Consider the following 21,932-nt stretch of genomic DNA (forward strand, 5'->3'; position numbering starts at 1 on the left):
CTCACAACCCCAAGATCAAGAGTGGCATACTTTACTGACTGAGCCAGCCAGGCACCCCACAATATCCTATACATTCTAATATAGCAGCCAGTTAGTAAGTTGTTGTTTTTTTAATTTTGGAGGAGAGTGGACTAGAATCAAAGAAAAACGAGAATAAAGGATACTGCTTAGATTAATATTCACAACTATAATGTTGACCGATTGATAATTCATGATCTTTCCCAGGTTGCCCTGTCCATTGATTACCACTGAAAATAGGCTGATCATTATGAAGTGTATTTGTGAATGAGGAGGCAGTCTGCCCTCACCATAAAGCTACTCAAGGGCAAGACTGAGCATTCATTGGAAGAGGGCAGAAGACTTCAGACTAGGGTGTACAGAGCTACCCTCAGGCACTTTCAAGACTACATTCCATCGTTCTCTCTTTGGAAAAACAACCTCTTCAGAGTATAGGTGCAAGATTTAAAACACACAGGCACACTGCCATCCAGCATTCTTCTGACCAAAGAGGTCTGATTGGGATTTTTGACAAGCCTATTACTCTAACAGCCTCAAAGCCTGACCTGGTGAAAACCATTTCAAGGAGGAGTGGTCTAAAACTGCTCTGTCACAAAGGCCGTCTTTCTCGTTTAGAGTAATACCAGCAAAGCTCTCACCACTTCTTCCTGCAGAAATTTTGGCTCTTCCTCCCTCTCCGAGATCCAGAAGTGAGGGTTGGCCACCCCAAGAGGGAGTCCTGACACTTTTCCTAAAAATGCTGTCACTATTTGCCTAGTTATATTATCTGAGGAACTGAGAAATTTTGTTTATATTTTAAGATGAGCAAATGCCAAAAATACTAATTTGAATTGAATAACCTTTCCCAGTCTTAGATTAAAATGCGGAGAGATCCTCCGCATTTAAACACATTAAACACATCCTCCAGAACCTTCTAGATATCGAAGAAAACATTTATGTTCAATAGCATTTTAGCCGTTAGCATTTTAGTGTCGGCCCTATTTTATTTTCGTTCCTAAAAAAAAAGTAGTATATCCATGTTGTGCATCAAGCCTGAAGGCCTTGCCTTCCTCTCCTCATAGACTGGGTTCAATCCCAGCCCCTCCACTAACTCCTCCCTCTGTGGCCTTGGGCAGCTCTCTCAGGGTTCTCATCTGTAAAACAGAATGAAAAGTAACCTCGAAGGACATTTTGAAAATGAAATGGGAATGCCTCCGCCAGTTACAACGTGGGCGTGAGATTCATCCTGTTCGGTGCCTCCTGCGGGCTCTGTCCGGGGCCACAGATCCTTGGGATCTGCCATGTGGCAGCCATCAGCAGTCAGCAGAGAGGGTGCCCTTCCCGACCAGACCCTCTCCCTAGAGCCAGAGTCAGCGCGGTGGTTCTCCGCTTTGGCGTCACCAAATAGGAAGTTATCTGATGCCACCCAAGACTCCAGAGTGGGGCCCAACAGTCTCCGCCGGGTGATTCTGATATTAGCCGAGTTTGAGAGCCACTGGCCTACTGGGATCACTCTCGAGAGATCACTCTTCCCGTGGTCGCTAAATTCCCTCAGTTCCTTTATACCTTCCCTTCACTCACCTCCAGCATCCCTCCAACAGGCTGTGTTGTCCACGACTTGCCACAGAAATTCTCCGCCTGAACCAAATCCTAACCAGGGGTAGGAGAGGAAGAATGTACTCTCAGGTGGTGCAGTCACTAAAAGCACCCCAAAGACTCACCCTTGACTGAGCTTTTCTCATGTCTTTTGTAGAAGTGGAAGATCTCACTGCTTCCCAGCCGCCTGTTCCCTGACTGTCCGCCCCTTCTGTTGGCTTAAGCTCAGCTTGTGCTGGTCCAGGAAGGAACTTGGGCCACGCCTGCCCATAAAAGGTGCCCATGGGCATCCCGGTGATTAAATTTCCACAGAACCCCCTGCCTATGCGCCTAGAATAAATTTCTAGAAGTTTACTTCTGGTAGGGCCAACGTAGGTATATTTTTGAAGCAGGCGAAATTAGATCTCTAAAATATTTCAGTAAGTCAGAAGCTCCGTCTTTGAAAAACGCTCTCGCAAATTTCTCCAAGAAGAGGCCTTTGAATCACAGAGCTTGATTCCCTTGTCAGCTGTCAGTGAAGTAAACCTTAAAGACTTTCCAAGAGCCCCCATTCTCCGCAGCCACGGGACCCTCACAGATGACATGTTCAGAACTCTGAGTCTCCTTTGCACAAGTTACGATGCAGATACCTATGACTTACCCAGTTCTACGATGTATTTGTGGAAACCGTCCCTACTATTTAAAACCGTGTTCTCGGTAAACATTCTGGAGTTGCGCGTGGGAGAAAGGTTCTTTTGGGGACCACAGGGAGGTAGCTGACGTGCCCTTTTGCTTTTGCAGGAATGTCAGTTCAGCCGGAGAGGAGGCCCGCAGGAGGATGCGGGAATGCGACGGGCTCACAGATGCGCTGCTCTACGTGATCCAGTCTGCACTAGGGAGCAGTGAGATCGACAGCAAGGTTTGTTGTGTTTGCATAGATTAAACATCTTAGTCAATAAAGATGCCCAAGGGACTAAGCAACGGCTAACAACGACGGAGAGCTAATGCTGTGCCTAATACCTTCACTCTGAAATCTATCGTGGTCTCCCCGTAGGAATCCTACATTTTCTTGATGGCTTCTAATAATCCTAGCCTAGAACTAGACACCTAAGTCTCAACAACGAATAAATAAAAAACGTGGATTGTTTTAAGTTACTCAGATGGGATGAGTGTATCAACTTTTCCATGCTACATTACCCACAAGCTTCCAGTTTTATTTTTTTGAAATCTGCTTTTAAAAGAAAGAGACCTATTAAAACTACCTGAGCTTCGAATAACTCTATATTCTTACCAGTTAGCTTTTTACAAATGTTAGTTGTTCAAATGCCATTTTAAAAGTACCTGATGAAGGGGCACCTGGGTGGCTCAGTTGGTTAAGCGTCAGACTGTGGCTCAGGTCCTGATCCCCTGGTTTGTGGGTTCGAGCCCCGTGTCAGGCTCTGTGCTGATGGCTCAGAGCCTGGAGCCTGCTTCAGATTCTGTGTCTCCCTCTCTTTTTGCCCCGCCCCCTCCCCGCACCCACTCTATCTCTCTCAAACATAAACATTAAAAATTTTTTTAATTTTTTAAAAAAGTGCCCAATGAAGGTAAGTAACTGCTTTAAAAATGCTAAATAAACGAAGCTGGTGATATGTTAATCATCAGAGTCTCTTCAGTGTTTGAGTTCACAAACCAAAATAGAGTCGGGTGGGCTTTTCCAGTGTTGGAGGTATTTTGTTTCGCCTCAGTTTGTCTTTTGATTAGTTTCGATTCATTCTGAATGTAAAACTGTAAAGTAATAATGTCCTGATGTAAACACAGACTCTAACGATGCTTTTAAAGTAGTCCGTGTGACAAATGTAAACACAGACTCTACTGATGAGTCCACGTGACAAATGCGAGACCGTAACGAGAACTTCTCTAGAGCCACACCATGGACATTTGGGGCTGGATAATTCAGTGTTTGGGGGCCACCCCGTGCATTGTAGGATGTTGAGCAGCATTCCTGGGCTCTACCCCCTAGATGCCAGCAGCTTCATAGCTGGGACAAACCAAAATGTCCCCAAGATATTGCCAGATGTCCCACAGAGGGAGCAAAATTGGTCCTGGTCCTGGTCCTTAATCCCATGGCTTTTAATGCCAGCTCTTCGTTAGAATTAGGACTGCTTAGTAAATACACGTGCCTAGACCCCATCACAGACCTCTGACTCTGAACGTCTACCTCTGATCTCAGATTTTTGTTCCTTAGAAGTTCATCAGGTGATTCAACGTGTGGCCTGGACTGAGAGCCCACCTTAGTAGATACAGCTTTGACAAGGACTCTCATCAGAAACACGATGTAATGTAATTTAGTTGTAAAGTCCCATAAAGAACAGGTACGAGTGGTTTGATCCCTTTGGTTACCGGCTGGCATGGGGAATGACCTAGCGAGGGGTTCTCAACCTTGACTGCACAGTGGAGCCACTGAGAAATGTAGGAAATTGCTGATACCTGAGACCTACTCCCTGTGGTGGAGGCATGATCCGCCTTCTGGGATTCCCATCCTTTGAGTACTAGTTTACCACAGTTGTGAACACAGTTTGTCACCTGATCGCCGCCACTGACTTACGCTTGCATCCATCAGCTTACCGTGAAGTGCTCCTCAGTTTCGAAATGGAGTATGATGGACTCTAGATGTAATCGTCCCCTTTTGTAAACACTGTTAATGGCCATTTTAGAACTTTTAATATCATTGATAGGAAAACGAAGTCCCTAAAAACGTGACCAGTCAAGATGTCTTGAGGATTTACAGATGTCCGTTAACACAATAGGCGATTTTTAAAAGAGCTGCCAAAGGAAATTTCACTAAGGCTTCAGTGCGGCGGGTCTTAACGTTCAGAGCAAGAAAGGCTACAGCATCGGGACGCTGAGCCTCTTACTGTAACGGATGCCAAAAGAGCTTAATATTGTCTCGGCCTTGCAGTTGAAAATAAGGGTCAACAGCCCCTTGCTTTGGCCAACCGCCCATGCCCACACTGGTGGGGAGGTAGTCTCTAGCAGCACGGCCCCAAAACGAAGTGCTGTGAGGCCCCACCCCTTTCTCCTGACGTGTCAGACTCCTGGGAGACACTGGAGATCACCTCTTTTAATGTCCACATTCTCTTCAAAAGAGGACCCTAGAATCCCTGGGAGTATTAAAGGCGGGAATCATAAGACACGGCTATTTCTGATGCAGCAGCTAGAGCACCAGGCTTGGGTAGATTTGCCCCCACCCTCCTGCTGATTATGGAATTGGACCCGGGGACCCCGACTTCGTGACAAGGAAGATCGCCATAGCTTCTGAAAGGATCAGACTCCACAAGTTACTTAGCAGTGTTTTGCCAGCCAGAACGTGCCAGAGAGTCCTAACGTATTATGGTCCCGCAGTGTGCCACTCAGCCCTCTGTCTGCTCACCTCTGAGCTTTCACAGTGACAGGATAGAGGAGGGAGGTGAGTGCACATTCTCTTTACGGCCAGCAAAGCTAATGGAATCCTAGAGACTGGAATCCACACAGGCTCTCAGCTCGGCTCCTGTGACTGGGACAGTTTGTTGAATGGGTAACATATGGTTCAGCAGTCTATGGACAACTTCCAAATTAGCCCTTTGCCATAGAAAATAAGGCGTCAAAATGACCCTGGTGACCACGAGGAGCCGCCAGAAGCTCTGTTGACAGCAGTGCATGTCAAGAGCAGCGCCACCAGCTGCCACATGCCTTCTGCTGGCGTCCCAAAGAAGGACGGTGGCTGCCTGTTTTTCTGTCCCCTGTCCCCCTGCTTTCGAGGAAAGAGCTTGAATGGGTGGCCCTCCCACACCAAGCTGAGCTAGAGGGATGAGTTCAGCCTCTGTGTCTCCCTCGCCCCATCTTTTCCTCTGCACCCCCACCCCTCCGTCAACCCCACTTTCTCCCCCACTCCGGCTTCTCCCAGACCATCCCCCAGCCACAGGTAGATCATAAAGCATTTCTCAAAACTGTGGCTGTGTTCCCCAGTAGTCATTTGTTAAACAGAGGCACGGAGATGCCCCCAGGGAACATGAGCAGCAGGATGAGAAAGAAGTTGATTCTCCCAAGTCTTTGATGTAAGGGAAAAAATCAGTTTGAGCTGATTTAAAAATCGTTCTGACTTATGCCATAACATTTCCCTTTCAGGGAGAGACTTTTCTTTCTTTCATGCATCGTCCTGTGTTTACCTGCTTTCATGCCGGTTCCTTTTTTTGATGCTGAGAGGATGCTTGAAATAGAAAATCAAGTTGGCTTAAAGCCTGTGGGATTAGCAGCCGTGAAACCTTGAAAAGCTGACAAGAAAGGTCTAGAATGGAGCAAAGGCTCCCGAGATACATTCTGAAAACCAGTTTTCCTGGTTGATTGTCACACGCCCAGTAGTCAAGTCAAAGATGTATGCTTCCTTTAACCAGATCCCTGTCGTGGGAGGGGAGCACTTAGCCCCATCCCTTCCAGGCTGGGCCCAGGACTAGGAAGAAGTGGCCCTATCTGCTGTGAGTCCCCGACGACTACGGGTCTCGTCCCTCTCGTCTGTGAAATGGAACCACGTTCCCTGCCTTGAATGCTGGTGCACACAGCAGGTGCCTGAGAAACCATAGCCAAATTGGCATGCTTTTAAAAATAAAACTTAGCTCAGTTCAGTTTTTTTCCCCACTATTATTTTTTGAATTGGGTGCATTTTTCTTCTTCCCACTGTTCGTCAAATTCGGAACAAAGGTCAAAAGGTCCGTGCAGTGGCCTGAGTGTATGTGTCCTCCCAAATTCATGTGTGAAACCTGTTCTCCAAGGTGATGATCTTTGGCAGGAAGGGTCTTTGGGAGGAAATGGAAGCACAGAGAGATTAAGCACTTTGCCCAAGGTCACACAGCCCATGAAATGGCAGAGCCAGAGCTCACACCTAGACTGGCGGCTCTGGGCCCCATGCTCTGGACTCCCAAGCGTGCTGTGTGCACCATTGTTCACGGTACGAACTCTCATACAGCATTCTCCGTGGGCAGGCACTGTCTTCAGTACGTACACACTAGGTTGGTTTCCCACTGTTGCTGGAATAGATCGCCACAAACACGGTGGCTGGAAACAACGCATATTTATTATCTCACCGTTTCACAGGCCAGGAGTCCCACGTGGGTCTTGTTGGGCTAAAATAAAAGTGTCGCCAGGGCCGCATTCCTTCTGGAGGCGCCGGGGAGAGTCCGTTTCCTCGTCTTTTCCAGCTTCTACAGGTGCCCACAGTTCCCTGGCTTGTGGCCCCTTCCTCCGTTTTCACAGGCAGCAGTGAGAGGTCACGCCTTTTCACACCTGTTCTGCACCCTCTCTCGCTTCTAAGACCCTCATGGTTACATGGGCCCCCCAGGATAATCCGGGACAATCTCCCTAACAGAAGGTCAGCTGATTAATTCTGTCTGCCACCTCCATTCCCCTTGGCCTCGGAACCTAACATATTCAGAGCTTCCAGAGATTAATGCGGACATCTTGGCAGGGGAGGCATTCAGCCTACAGCACACACATACTCTAGCTCACCTGATCCTCACAGCAAGCTAAGACGTGGGTACCATTCCGAGCATCTGACAGAGGAGGGAATTGACTCAGAGAGATGTTGAGTGTATTGTCCCAAGTCACAAGGCAGCAGAGACCAAGGGCCTTAAGGTGTTCAGCTGCACCTTTGTCCTTAAGGACCGTCGAATGCCTATGCTAAGAAAACAGGAGCACCAGCCACCTCAAAACAAATCGGTAGCATGGAAACATTTATGCCCCCAGCTGATCCCAGCACATGGCTTGTCTAGGACCCCCCCCAGCTTTATATCTCCTACCTCATTTTACTACCAGAGAGGGCCCTGGTGGATGGCAGATAGTAGTGTCTCCCTCCCAGAGCTGATGGAAACGTGAGTATCCATATTCTCGGTGATGCTGAGCCCTGGTCCCCAGAGGGGAGTGGCCTGTGAGCCGGCCACCATCCGAGACCTCTGGCGACTGTGGATTCTTCCCCACTCATTAGTGAACTTCAACCAACAATGGCAGCTGCTTATATAACCATAAGAGACTCTTAAATACAGAGAACAAACTGAGAGTTGATGGGGGCAGGGGAAATGGGTGATGGGCATTGAGGAGGACACTTGTTGGGATGAGCACTGGGTTGCATGTAAGTGTTGAATCACGGGAATCTACTCCTGAAGCCAAGACTACACTGTATGTTAGCCAACTTGCCAATTTAAAAAAACAAAAACAAAAACAACCACAAAGACAACTGCTTATAAAAGGAGCTACTTTGGATAAGGAAAGGTTTCAAGAACCTTCTCGGGCTTCTCTGAATTCTTTCCACTGCGACCATCAAGGGCGCCTTTAGGAGCCGACAGCTAAATGTATCCAGAAAGGATCAGGAATGTGGAAATGACTCGCTTTCCTGGGTGCAGGAGGGATGCTGGTTAGTTTTTATTCATTCCTCCTTTGTTTCTTTTCCTTTCTTTCTTTTTTTTTTTTTTTTTTGTTGTTGTTTGTTTGTTTGTTTTGGGTTCTCCAGACCGTTGAAAACTGTGTGTGCATCTTAAGGAACCTGTCATACCGGCTAGCAGCAGAAACGTCTCAGGGACAGCACATGGGCACAGATGAGCTGGACGGGCTTCTCTGTGGTGAGGCCAACGGCAAAGATGCAGAGAGTTCCGGGTGCTGGGGCAAGAAGAAGAAGAAAAAGAAATCCCAGGATCAGGTAATGCGGGCGACTCTGCAGCTCCACACAATTATCCCCTCCCCTAATTACAACATTAATATTTCTTCTGCGTATACACGTATGGGGCTCTGTACTTTCAATGCAGGCTAAAATCATTAACACATCTGCACAGTGTTCCCGTGGGGGGTGGGGTCTGACAGGGGGACGTCGAATAACTTCGCCCACATCCTGCAGCCCACTCAACATAGGAACTTTGCCAAAGAGAGTCACGTCAGTCCCAGGCAGGCTCTGAGGTACCAGCTTGGAGAGTCCAACCCGGGCACCGATTCTTCTGTGTGTTGATTCGTACCTCGATGGAGGTCCCGGCCAGGGACAGGAGGGTGCTTTGCAGGTGTTCCACAGGTACACTGTAGGTGTGATCTAGGAAGAGAAGCTAAGCAGCCAACACATATTTTACTGCATGTTTTGAAACGTTTTGATATGTGCTCTTGCATTTATTGTTAGAAATGGGGGCTCAGATTCCCAGTTCTCCAACAGAATGGCATTGGAAGCTTGGCCTTGGGGGACAATTCTGATAAATTCAGAAAGCTGAGCAGCTGGAGAGGTGTCTCCAAAATGATGGACTTTACCTTGGGCGGCTGTAAGTAGGCTGCCTGCACTGAGGTAATGGCCAATAGGAAGCCACTCTTGGCCTTGATGGAATCAAGATAGTCTCCAGTCTTTTCTCCCGGAGCCTCTGGAAGACGGAACCCTCACCCATCGGCCCCCCACCAGCTGAGGGAGTAGTGTGAGTCATAGCTGCGGCCAGAAACCCCTACTACTGAGGTTTCTTCATCTCTCCTGGACAGTGATCATGAGTCCAGCCTTCCCCTGGACACTGTGGTCATATCCCAGCTGCTAACGGTCATACAGACCCAAGATCTGACTGTCTTCCAGAGTGAACAACTAAGAAAGCAGGACAGAACTCCCAACACTGTCTCTTAGCAGGTTTTAATTCAAAATAAATATGCAAAAGTATCTGTTTAGATCAGAGCCCATCATTTTTTAAAGTGTTCTCAAAATCATTTTGCTTTGAGTAAGGGTTATAGGCACTATTTTGTTTGGAGGAAGGATTCACGGGAATGCATTCTTAAACATCATTCATAAATTTAACTTGAATGCATCAGTGTTCACATTTTTTAGGTTCTAGTTCTCTTGCTCTTTGTGGCCCCTGGGGGCCACTCCAGACACATCTACAGCCTCTAGATCTGTACATTCCAGCATAAACACACCTGTAACCTAAAAATACGTGCTGCTGGCCTTTTCGATGGTGATCTGCTGCTCTGAGACGCTCCCAACCCTGCTTTCTCTCCTGTGCTCTGTGTCCACCTTCTCCCTGAATTGCAGGAGCCTTTTAAGAGGATTGAGCCATACTTCTTAAAATCTCCCCTCAGGGGAATGCAGTGGTTAGCTAGCAGGTGTTTATTGAACTGTGCCAGGAATTATGCCAAACAGTATTGGATACCTCAGTTTTCCAACCCAGTACTTAAGGGGGCCAGACCATAAGCTTCTGACCCTTTCCATTATCGTACAAGCGAAACATGGCCTAACAAAGGTATAATGGGTCCTTCTCATGCTTTCCTTCTGCAATACTGTATACCATGGGGCCCCGTCCCTTTACTGCTTTATCCTGGAAAGTGAATGAGCATAATAAAGGTTGAAAAGAAGAATGGCATATGGGCAGGAATGTGGTGCTTGCCAATCTGTCAGGTGATCGTAATCCCCCAGGTCTTACCCACCACCTGCAGACTCAGAACCTCCTGGATGGGCCCAGGCAACTTCGGAAGGCAGATCTGGGAAATTGTACTAATGCATGAGCCTTGGTGTAAAAAACAAAAACAAAAAACTTTGAACTGAGATTGAATTCACTCTGATTTCAAGGTTTTGTCTTCAGTCCTTTTTTGGATTCTGAACCATCCTTCTGATGGTCCCTGCATCTGCCACTGGTGTCCCGTTAGTAAGAGTCGGCCTCAGACCCTGAACCCTTTTTCTAATGCTGCCAATGTGTGCTCACGTGGCTTGAAGCCTTTCAAGTGACAGGTGACATTAGGCATTGATTGGGTCCAGAGAGTTCAGAAGTCAGAAGAAAATATTCATGGACTTCACCCCCAACCACATCCCTCCTTTCACACTGTGAGCTGCGTCACGGAACCTTATGATGAGCAATTTCCCACCTTAGAATGTTGTACTTCGAACCATATTTTACAACATCAATGAGCCATTTTCTAAGTTGAGTAAGATGAAGAGATTAAAGCACTTTTATCATTTTTGCCAAAAGTCTAAGTGAAAATTTATAAGGGTCATTTGTCCCATCTTTTTCTCACAATATTTTCAAGGAGACAAAAAGGATTTCGTTAAGAAAGTTTTGCTGAAACAGCCATGTTAGAATACAGAACATTGTTGCTTATGAAGAAACATCAAAGCCATGGTTTCAGTCAAGTGATAGTTACGTAAAAGACTTTGAACTGTGCTCTCACATAATAAAAGTATCTTATGAAACATTTTAGTGAGGGTGTAAACAGATAATAATTATGGTTGTTTGAAAGTCATTTAGGATGTTTTGTCAAGTTCAGTCAAAAGTAGAAAAAACAGCCAAAAGTAGAAGCCATCTTCCATTTAAAACGGATGGAAGGGAGGCACAGCTGAAAGGTCTGGAGATGGGGAGGAGAGCACCAGCATCTGGCGTGAAGAAGAGGGATAGGAAGACGCCCTCACATCCAGTTGGCCCCCAGCCTGGTGACTGGTCCCCAGGAGAGAACTGAGTCTAGATGGCGCCACCTGCTGGGAAGGATGGGCATATGCACCAGTCTGGGTCTCAACAGGGAAACCTTGCTTCTTGAGGAATGTGCTTTGCACTTGGGGAAACCAGGCAGCCATTCCAAGTCGTCTAAAGGAATTAAATGCCAGCTCCCTCCAGTGAGAGGGGGAACCAAGGCCCTAATTCATCACTGTTAACTGGTTGCCGCAAGGTGAGAAATGGAAATGTCCTCGAGTCTGTCTAGGACAAAGGATCCCCATCCTTGCTAACACCAGAACACAAGGTTACCTTCAGAGCCTGCAGACTGGCGTAACTCATCTAGAAGCTTCCAGAAAGTTGTAGGTTTACAGCTTTAATGATTGTCAGATATCCAGTGTCTGGAATCTGTTGCTCATGAAGTCGGGTTTTCAAAGACTATGTAGTGACAAGAGAGCATATGGAATACAAAGTGGAGGAAAATGATATAAAAATGGGAGTGTATATAGAGATACGTATGATGTTGATAAACCTGGCCAGGTTTGCAAAAGGTGTATCACATGCAAATATAAAATACATATGTATATATTTTTATTATTTATATATAATACATTCATTATTATATATTTATATATATTTGTATTTGTATATATACATGTATGTATTTCTAGGGAAAGTACAGTAACATCAAAGACAAAGGCTACTGATTGTTTCATACTTTTGTATTTACAAATTTTCGAACAGGCATTACATTTATAATCTTTTCAAATGCCATCTAGAAAATAATATTTTGAAAAGCACGAAGTGATTAAGTCAGTGTTTGCTTATAAGAATGTATTTGTTTTCCTTCTTCCATTTGAGACGCCAGAGAAAGGTACAAGGAAAGTTTGTCTAATCTGCAACAGATACTGCCCAGGACAGAGAAACCAGAGATTTTACGAGGAAGCCAAAGTGATAAAAATCATAATTGGTTTAATGATTGCCTCTGGGGCTTTGCTATATCCCAGAATTTTATGTTGATCTTACTTCTAACATTGTTATTCTATACCTTAGGAAAATTCTCTGACACTATGAAGGTCAGATTTAGTTATAATAAAAAATCTCAGAAACTTTATCCTTCGGATACTTAATTGAAATAATTCAAGAAGATGTAGGGTACAAAGATATGCTTCATTCATGCTCTTCTTTCAAGAAATGGCTGCTGTTGAATCATACTGAAACCATCACACCATGAGCTCCTGAGGGTAGAAGTAGTTAACATTTCTGGGCATCATCTTCTGGTCCAAAAGGGCTTTGCAAATTTATTAATTTCTGACTCTGGGTTCAGTGCGTGTTGCCAGATTATAAGAAATTGCTGGTCTCTCTAGCCCTTTTCGGGCAGAACCCTAACCCCCGCCCCACCAAACAATGTACACATCACGTGCCCAAAGGCACATGTCACCTGGCAGGGGCTCCACCTTCTCCAGCAGGGCTCTGTGCCAGCAGCTGGGCACGGTGGGGCAGGACGGGCAATCCAGAGATTGGGATCCAGGGAAATGCAAGTAGACAAAATCGGTGTATTTACTTTCCCACCTTTTGTAGAAATAAGCATCTTTTGTTTTCCAATTTGGGAGATGGCCAAACTTCCCGGGATGATGTCCTGGGGTTAGTGGTACTCGAAAATGGACTTGAAGTCACAGGATACCACTGGCTGCTGGCCAGAGCAGACCTGAGGCTTCAAGACCCCACTCAGTGTGAACTTGACACTGCAGAGAAACCGCTGAGGGGGAAAAAAACAAAACCAGAAACAAAAAAACAAGACAAGCAAGATGACCTAGAAGTCAAAACTTCTCCCTTCTGTTGGAATATCCCTTGTGAATGTTTTATTCACGTGGATATAGATGTATCCATGTGGGTGAGGACATAGACCTCTGACAATTCAAAGATGATTCTGAGCCTCTTCTCACGTGCTCATGTTCCCTCTCCCGGTCATCTTTGTTTCACGGTCTAGTGCGCTGTGGTCAATTTAAGCTCCTGTTCACTTCTTTCTTACGCTGTAGATGTCAAATGCATGGGCCAGCGGGAAGTTTCACTCATGATACCACCATGCTGTTTTGTATGCCAAAGCGATAGTAACGGGATTCCGTGTAAAATCTTGAATGCCTTCTTTTGTTCCCCATGACGATGGGCATGTCTTGGAGGAACCTCCAGGGGCTCCCACCTGCCCATCCTTTGTCCCACAGGCCAGCCTGTAACCTTTCGCTCGTGCTCCTCCTCTGCGGTCTTCCCCTCCCCTCCGTCCACTGCTTGGACGACTATCCTTTAAGGTCAAATAAAAACATCTCTTCCGCTCTTTCAGGACTTCTTCCAAGTAAAAAGTTACCCATCTTCTAATCTACTTGCACATGGCTTTATTTAAACTACCCCCCACCTCGTGCCAGTCACATTGTGAGTTATGTACAGTTGTTGACGCCCATGGAGAGTGGATCTGCTGAGGCGGGGGACTGGGCGCGTCCGGTTTCTGTCCATTTCTAGCCCAACACCCAGAACCAGCTGTGCTGAGTGATGCTCGGTCTGGGGTCCGCAGCAGCCTCTACCCCTCGTGTCAAGTAGACATTGAAACCTGTGACTTGTCCCAGTCACATCCATTTCTTTCCCGGTGACACTTGGGCTCCAGGAGCCGCTGCGAGCCAAGGGTATTCCATGGACCTTCTCTCTCCACTTTTGGTCCAAACTGCTCTCTGGCTTCTCGTGGTAGTGCTGTATTTTATGACGTTAGTCAACGTTCTGAATCTGTAGGGACCACCAAACCTAACAAACATTGTGCATCGTGATGATCATCTAAAACCTGAGGATTTGTGTCAACAAATGGATATGGGTGCGTCTCAAAGTACCCCTGGAGAAGCAACACTTTTGATCATGCCAGACTCAACGATGCTTTGTTCTGAGGGTGTTCACGCATGACATACGTAAATGGCGTGAGACGTCATGAAACCCCATCACCTGAAAGGTTTGCTGGGATTTTCAGGACTTGCTATCTGGTATCACTTCTCCGTGAGCGTGACACATTGCCCACTGCATCACACAGATGTGACAGATGCACAGGAATGAGACTGTGACGCTAAATAGTGGTCAGTATCCCAAAGCACACAAACGAATTTCACTGCTAAGTTAGATCACGTTGGAGATTTGAATTTTAAATAAGTTTCTCCTTATCTTGGCCAAAACGGATGTTAATTATAAACAAACATAAATATACCGGTATATACGTGCATGCATAACATGTAAATTATACAGAAATAAAATAGTAATAAGCCACGAGATGAAAGTAACACAGACACCCCGCCCCCACCATCCCCCTCCTAGACAGAGCTGTGATTGGAATTTATACCAGGCATATATCCTTTCAAAACTTCTTCTATCCATATTTATGCACAGCTTTGTTTAACCCTTCAAAAGACAATTTTAAGTACACTGCTGTGCGTATGAGTCAGGCCACATGTCAGACAGCCAAACCCGTAGACTTTATAGGCGTCCTTAGGGTTTATAAGTGTCCTGAGAATAGATAAGTGTCCTTCCCAGTAATGTGGAGGTCGATGCTGCTGGCTGCCGTCATCTGCAGTCTTCGGAGGCTCTTAGATCTGTCATGTTCTTCTCTTTCGGATAATTCCTCCTCCTCGTGGTCCAAGGTGGCTCTTCCTGTCCGCCGTCCAGGAGCAGAAATGGCACAAAGTCGACAGGATAGAGCAGAGTGCCCTATTGAAAGTCACGTACATCACTGCCACTCACCCCCTCTTTGGTCTGCATTGAGTCACCTTAGCCCCTGAAGTGCACGGTAGGGGGGATGTGTGATGTGTTTGTGGGGAAGCCATGACCCTCGGGCATTCCCTTCGCTCAGGAAAAGGGGGTGTAGTGGCATGCTTAAGGGGGCCAGCAAGAGCTTTCTGTCCCCGGGAGGAGGAATATTGTGTAGAGTTACCTGCGCATGGTAAGAAAAGTTCACTTTTTATTCGTTTCTCGGTTCGCGATTCCTCGGCAAATGGTGCAGCCCCTGGTTACCTGCACTCGGGGCCGCGCCCACTGCCCACCTGGGCACGCCACGGAGGACAGGGGTGAGTGCAGCACCCACTCTGTCTCCAGCTGCACACTGTTGTGCACTCATTTATCCCTGGCCTCAGCGTGATCTCTGTCCTGGCCAGCAGTCACCAGCGGAACGTGGAAAGGCTGCCAAGAATCACGCGGTAGGAACACACCTACAGCCACGTGTGCTGCGTGAACCCACGTGCTCGTGGTGTGGGAACCAATCCCTGATGAGCAGCAAATCTGGCGGCTTCCGAATTTTAGCTAGTGCAAACTGTGACAAACTTGTGTAGTGAAGTCTCGCCTACACCCTTCATCGCTTTTCAGGGATTAATCCTTAAAAGGGAAATGTGGAGACCAAGTTCATGTGTTCAAGGCTTGGGATACATAAGCCGGAATTTGTCCTAATCGCTCTGGATGGCAGCGACAGTCGAGGCACACTTGGATTTGGTTTATTATCACTGATGGATCTGCCCCTCGTGACATTCCTGATGCTTTTAAGTTCTCATTTCAGAATAGCACGGGTCGCCTTTCTTTCTTCCAGTTTTCATTTTATTAGTGAGCCATACTTTTTCTTTTGCTGCTTAATACCATTTCTTTTCCAGCCATCGGCTTATTTCGGTGGCTGCTTGCTCCTCCCGGCTGGCTCCCGCTCGGTCTCACTGTAGCTTCACGTCACCGTATGCCAGGAGCTTGGTGACCCAAGACACGGTATTTCATGTCCTGCAAGCAATAAGTCACATGAGCCTGCAAAATCACGGCCGTGCCTTTCTGTGCAGTGACTCTCCTTTGTCACTACGCATGAGTGAATGAGATTCTCTTCCTACTTCTGTGCCTCTCATATGAACTATATCCCATCAACAAAAAAAGTGCTGGTTTTCTGCTTTTAGTGAGTTTGCAGACTTAAAACTCTGAATTAGGCTTCCCCTTTACTTTCCTTGTTGACATTTGACCATTCAGTACTCCATGCCATTAATAAATACTCTGTTATATACTACTAGATCAGGGTTCCTCAGCCTGGCCACTCTTGACATTTTGAGCCAGATAATTCTCTGTTGTGGGGGCTGTCCTGTGCCTTGTAGGACGTTATCAGCATTCCTGTCCTCTACCCAGTAGATGCCAGCAGTACCCCTTCCCCCCGGTTGTGACCACCAACAATGTCTTCAGACATTGCCAGTCGTTCCCTTGGATGATAAAATCCCTTCAGTCAAGAACCACTGTATGAGACTGGCTTTCAGGGGTGTATCAGCAAAGATATTAACAAACAAGACTATGGGATTCTCTGAGGCAGGTTGGCATGTCAAGGACAGAGTGCCTTTAAAAGGAAGGTAATGGGAAAAGTAAAAAGGAAGTAATGGAGAGGTTCCTGGCCCAGGTTTTCCTAGATGTGGATGAGAAGTTAGGAGCAGAGAGAATTCTAGAGGGGTCTTAGCGGTGTTCTGGTTGGTTCCGTCACAATGGCTGGGAGAAAGGGCGCATAAGCCTGGTGATGTGGCCCAGCCTCGATAACTCTGTGGGGCACAGCACAGTGGTGTCATCGTGTAGGTCTCTGGAACAGGGCAGTATCGCCGGCCTCCCTCCCACCTCTTCCTAAGGGGCGGGTGGTTCTGAGCAAACGATTGTGGGTGCCCGTCACCCTCACACAATGCCCCTTGGCTCCACACTGACAGAGAATCAGCAAGGCTATCTATCCCTGAATCTCTTTATTCTGATACTTGATTCAGAAAAGAATCCTGCCACTTGAGCATAGGTTTCTAACCTCTCAAATGCAAAACGCTTTGTGTCTTCAAGGAGAGCCGAGAGACCGTGTGTGCCGCATAAATACGGCTCCTTGGCCACCACCTCTGTCCCGTTTTTGCACGGATTCCGCCCTCCCTGTAATCTACGTCTTCCGAACAGCGACCAGGGGAGTTCACACACCTGAGCCACTCTCTTCTTCAAAATTCCCAAGAGTCAACATAAGAATCATCTCTCTCCTGGCTCTTTAGCATCGCTCCGAGTTTCTTCATAACCAGAACTTCTATCCCCTGCCTCCTTTTCCCTTAATCCCCCCAAAAGCTGGAAGTGCTAAGGAAACCCTGTCGAGGGAAGATCTGTTAGCAACTCGGCTGTTCAAACCAAGCCAAGCAAAACTGGCAGACAGAGGATGGACTTGTGTTTATGTTGTTGCTTTTTAAAGTATGTGCACAGGCTGACGCCTGATTAAATGGAGCCCGGTGTAAGAGGACATGCCTGCCAGTTCACATCTCTGAGCTATCTTCTCTTCTGACACACGAGGTGTGCCTTCAGCTCGGAGGGAAGAGTGGGATTTTAAGGTCAATGTTCCCCTGCTGCTGAAGATCCACGCAGTTTCCTTGGCCTGTTGTATATTTCACCCAGATCCCTTCGGAACAAAACTTGGCCTGCACAAGGGTAGTGACGGTGATGCCCTCTCAATGGTGGAGAAATATGGGCAACAGAGATGCGTCGCAATGGCGAAGGAGGCTTTTCTGTTTGTGAAGACACAGCCGAGCAGGAGAAGCTCTTCTCCTTACGTGGCCTTGCACGGCTGCGACATGGAGAGAGGAGCGGGGTATCTCTGCACCTCTGGACTGTAGACGCTTCCCCCAGCCTCGGGGAGCTCTCCTCTGCATCTCTGTGGAAGCCAGCCCAGTGTGACAGAACGGAGGCTGGGCAGTTGTAAACTTGGCAGAAGGGGAAGAGCTGAAAGGCTCTCGTTAATTTTTCTCACTAGTAGGGGCTTTTATGAATGCAATAGAGCGCTCTGTGAGCCACCATCCCTGAGAGAAGCCCATGTTTACAAAGTCTTGGTTTAAAGGGGCGCCTGGGTGGCTCAGTCGGGTAAGCATCTGACTTGAGCTCAGGTCATGATCTCAAGGTTCATGAGATCGAGCCCCGCATCGGGCTCTGTGCTGACAGCTGGGAGCCTGGAGCCTGCTTCAGATTCTGTGTCCCCCTCTCTCTCTGCCCCTCCCCCGCTCATGCTCTGTGTGTCTCTCTCTCTGTCAAAAATAAATAAGCATTAAAAAAAATTAAAAACAAAAACAAAAAAAAACACAAAGTCTTGGTTTATGGACATCTTTGCTTTCTGGTTTGGGAACGTTCGGATTTTTATCCCCAACTTACACCATTCTCTTCATACAAGGAGAAAGTGGCTTCTACTCTCTTCCATACTGCAGCCAACTAAGAAACCTTTTAAATAGAATTTAAGCTGCGTGGGGAAGCAAAAGTATGGAAACCAAGTCCAAAGAAAGGCTTTCACCTTGTTTTTTGTTGGTCCTTTTGTTTGTTTAAGCCACACATTGGACACAGTCCCGCACCTGTGTAACTTTCTTCCCAAACGGACATTTCTTAACTGTGGCCAGTATATCTCTCCTCCCCTGACTATGACCATAGCAGAAACATCATGTCCAAAAGTCAGCAGCTCCTTGGCTTGTAGCACAGAGGCTTGTTATTCTCTTCCTTTCCAAAAAGATTTAAGCATTACCTTCTTGAACAGGAGAATACCTTATTTTCAATTCTATGCAGTTTTAGAAAATGAATGATAGAGACTGTTGATTGATTTGCTTTATTGATGTCAGTCATACAGTTACACATTTAAGATCAGTAGAGAAAAGCGCTGATGGTATGTTATTGAGTGTGGCACTATTTGGGGCGATAAAACCAATTGATTTGCTCTGTGATTTACTGTCAACATAATCCTGCCACGCACTCTCCTTGCTTTGCTGACAGCTTGTCCCCGAGAGAGCTCCATGGCGGAAAGGTCATGGGGAAGCCAGAAGGATCAGAAGGATCCTACTACACCAAATGTACTTAATCCTTACTGTGATTATGGCTTAGTCTGCTCAGGCTGCCGTAACAAAATACCAAAAACAGTGGGCGGGGGGGGGGGGGGGCGGGGGAGGGAGGACTTAAACAACAGAATTTTATCTGGAAGTCCCAGATGAAGGTACCAATAGATTTGGTGTCTGCTGAGAGCCTCTTCCTGGTTCACAGATGACCCCTTCTTGCCACACCCTTACAAGATGGAAAAGAGAGAAACTCTGGGTCACTTCATTTCTTTATAGGGACACTAATCCCAACATGGGGGTTCCATTCTCATGACCTCATCTAGACCCAATCACTTTTCAAAGGCCCTGCATCCAAGCACCATCAGATTGGGTGTTGAGGCTTTTAACATAAGAAATTGGAGGAAGGGGGCCACAAACATTCATTCCAAAGCATTATCCTTTAAAAAAAATCTGAAAGACTCTGGTGTAATGCACTCAGTTCTTAGCTTCTTGAGCTCTAACTGTATATGTAAAATTCTAAATTACTACAAACCAGACAATTGAGTGAGGGCAGTGTTAATGCCAGAAATAAATTCTCTGGCATTTTCTTCCTGTGTAACAACACGTGAATCACCTGTACAAAGTGTAGTTTGAACATTTAAGTAATAACTCTAAGAATCGAGGGCTTCTAGAACTTTTGCAAGTTTTGTTAAAATATAACCGATGAAAAGAAAACTGTGCACAAAACTGAGGAACGTTAACTCTCGAGCATAAAAGTAAAATTTACTACCAAGAATAAGGGAGGGTTTCACTGAAAACTTCCCCCAAGCCAGATTTTTTTTTAAACCGCATAGGCCTTTCTCCTTTTTCTTTTGCTTTCCCTTTAGCTACTCTCTGCTTGATTTTTAATCTTCAGCCTGATAAATGAAGATACGTAAATACGGAAATATATGTATATACATAGAAGTGTGTGTATGTCATAATTTGGCAGTAATGCAGATAGTAAATCAAAAATATTCTGCTACCTTTGCTCCTGTTAGTTTCCTGGAAATATTTTGTCTTCTTGATTGTGACCCGTCTTTGTCACAAAGAAAGTTCTCTGTCCTGACTTGATGACATTTTGCATCTTTATTTTTCTCATATTTCAAGCTCTTAGACAATGTTTGGTAATGTGCCCTCAAGATATAGTCCAAAACAATTTGCTTAAGGCTTACAAATTCAGTCCTGTGTTCGTAGGACTACATAGCTGGATGATCAGTGGGTTGATTATATGAAAGATGTAGCCACAACTTGCCTTCTGTCCACGTGCTAGTCTTATAGCAAGTTTAGGATGGATGCATCTGGTGTTTCAATTTATAAATGATGTATTTCCACTTTGGTGATAAAATTGCATATCCCATGACTTGTCACAGACCCTCACTCCAGAAGAAGCTTAGCCCTAAAAGTTTGCATGGGCAGAGTGTTCATGACCGAAGTCAGATCCTGATGTCACTGTCACCCTAGGGTCCTGTTGGAGTTGATTTTCCAGGCAGCATAATGTCAAGTACGTTGGCACACTCTTAGAGAAGACTTCAGGTCTTTTTATAGGTGGTAAAAGTCTATTTTTAATAGACAATTGATAAATCTTTCCCTGTTAACTCAGTAAAAGTTTGAAATAATGTACCCAGATAAAAGCCACACACATTGAGTGGCTTTGAAATAACTCTTTTTCTTTGGTATTGACACACCAGGGTGCCATCAATGTTCCGAAATAGCAGAGAATCCCCTTTGAACTTCATTTCTAGTTGCCACCAAAGATTATCCGTATTCACATCAGTTTTCCTTTTATTTCCTTCAGATTCTCTTTGTAGCCATTAAGAAAGGATTGTAATAAAAGATATTTAAGAGCTACATAGATCACATGTCAGAGCAGAAGAAAATTGTCTACTGATTTAGCCATTTATCCTATTTTATTTTGAAGAAGTTAGGAAAGGAGAACAAGATGAGCCCAGCAAATGATAACATAGCTCCCTTTTGTTCTTAGAGTTTGGCTATCGCATTTTGTAACCAGCGTGCAAATACTACTCCTGGGCACCTCCAGCTGTTACATTAGTTCTTCGTACATGACAGGGAAATGCCATTCCTATTGAGTTTCAAATTGCATAATATGATTGTTCTGAATATTATCAAATCTTTATTTGAAGACAATAGCTTAAAGGTTTGAAGGGGGCACCTGGGTGACTCAGTAGGTTAAGCTTCTGACTCTTGATTTCAGCTCAGGTCATGATCTCACGGTTCATGCGTTTGAACCCTGCATGGGGCTCTGTACTGATGGTGCAGAGTCTGCTTGGGATTCTCTGTCTTCCTCTCTCTCTGCCCCTCTCCTGTTCTCTCTCTCTCTCTCTCTCTCTGTCTCTCTCTCTCTCAAAATAAAGAAATAAACTTCAAAAAAAATTTTAAGGAGATGACCAAATAAACCATGAAAAAAAATCTTATATAAAGTAATTTTCCATTTCCTGTTGCACCAGCAGAGACATTCAGTTCCCCAAACTGGTTTCTCTGGACGAGTCAGTATTACCCCTGCTTCATCATGGAAGTCAGCAAACCTGCAGAATGACTGGTCTCTTTCCCTGGCACTACCTTTCTACCCAGTGTAGCGAGCCCTTCTCAAATAACGAACCAGGCGTAATGTGACAAGGCTGGTTCACTTCCAATGTTGTTACTTTTTGTACTTACAAGAAATGTACTGGTTTCATTAGTAGGCTTGCACAGGCGCAAAGTCATTTCGGAATGGTTTAGAAGTGGCTTTGGTTAAAAGCATAAGCAGATTCCCCCACGTTGAGTGCCCTTGTTACAACGTTGAAACTGAGTGACACTCTCATTGAAGATGACCTTTTGTGGGATGTCCAACGTCCATCCTTGGGATATTCATCTCTGAGCTTTGGCCTTCGCTTAAACTAAGCTGTGGCATAGTTGAGAAAAAGAAGACATGAGTTTTTAATTTTTCTTGTAGAAAATAATGCAATTCTTAAAATGATTTGTGACAGTTAAATAACTTTACACTTTCCCTATCAACACTTCCATCTTTATGTTCCAAGGATATGAAGTAAGCTTG

At 45.7% G+C, this 21,932-nt stretch overlaps 1 protein-coding gene across 4 annotated transcripts in view; it reads left to right on the forward strand.

Moving 5' to 3' along the window:
* CTNND2 (catenin delta 2) overlaps positions 1-21,932 on the forward strand; it is a 931,760-nt gene that overhangs the window by 798,437 nt on the left and 111,391 nt on the right. For all 4 annotated transcript variants that reach the window (XM_042997513.1, XM_042997503.1, XM_042997520.1 and 1 more), the window contains 2 exons: positions 2,374-2,491; positions 8,090-8,275. In XM_042997513.1, the coding sequence (XP_042853447.1) occupies positions 2,374-2,491; positions 8,090-8,275 (304 nt within the window). The remainder of the gene's footprint in view (positions 1-2,373; positions 2,492-8,089; positions 8,276-21,932) is intronic.

This window comes from Panthera tigris, chromosome A1, assembly GCF_018350195.1.
Source record: "Panthera tigris isolate Pti1 chromosome A1, P.tigris_Pti1_mat1.1, whole genome shotgun sequence".
Taxonomy (NCBI): Eukaryota; Metazoa; Chordata; class Mammalia; order Carnivora; family Felidae; genus Panthera; species Panthera tigris.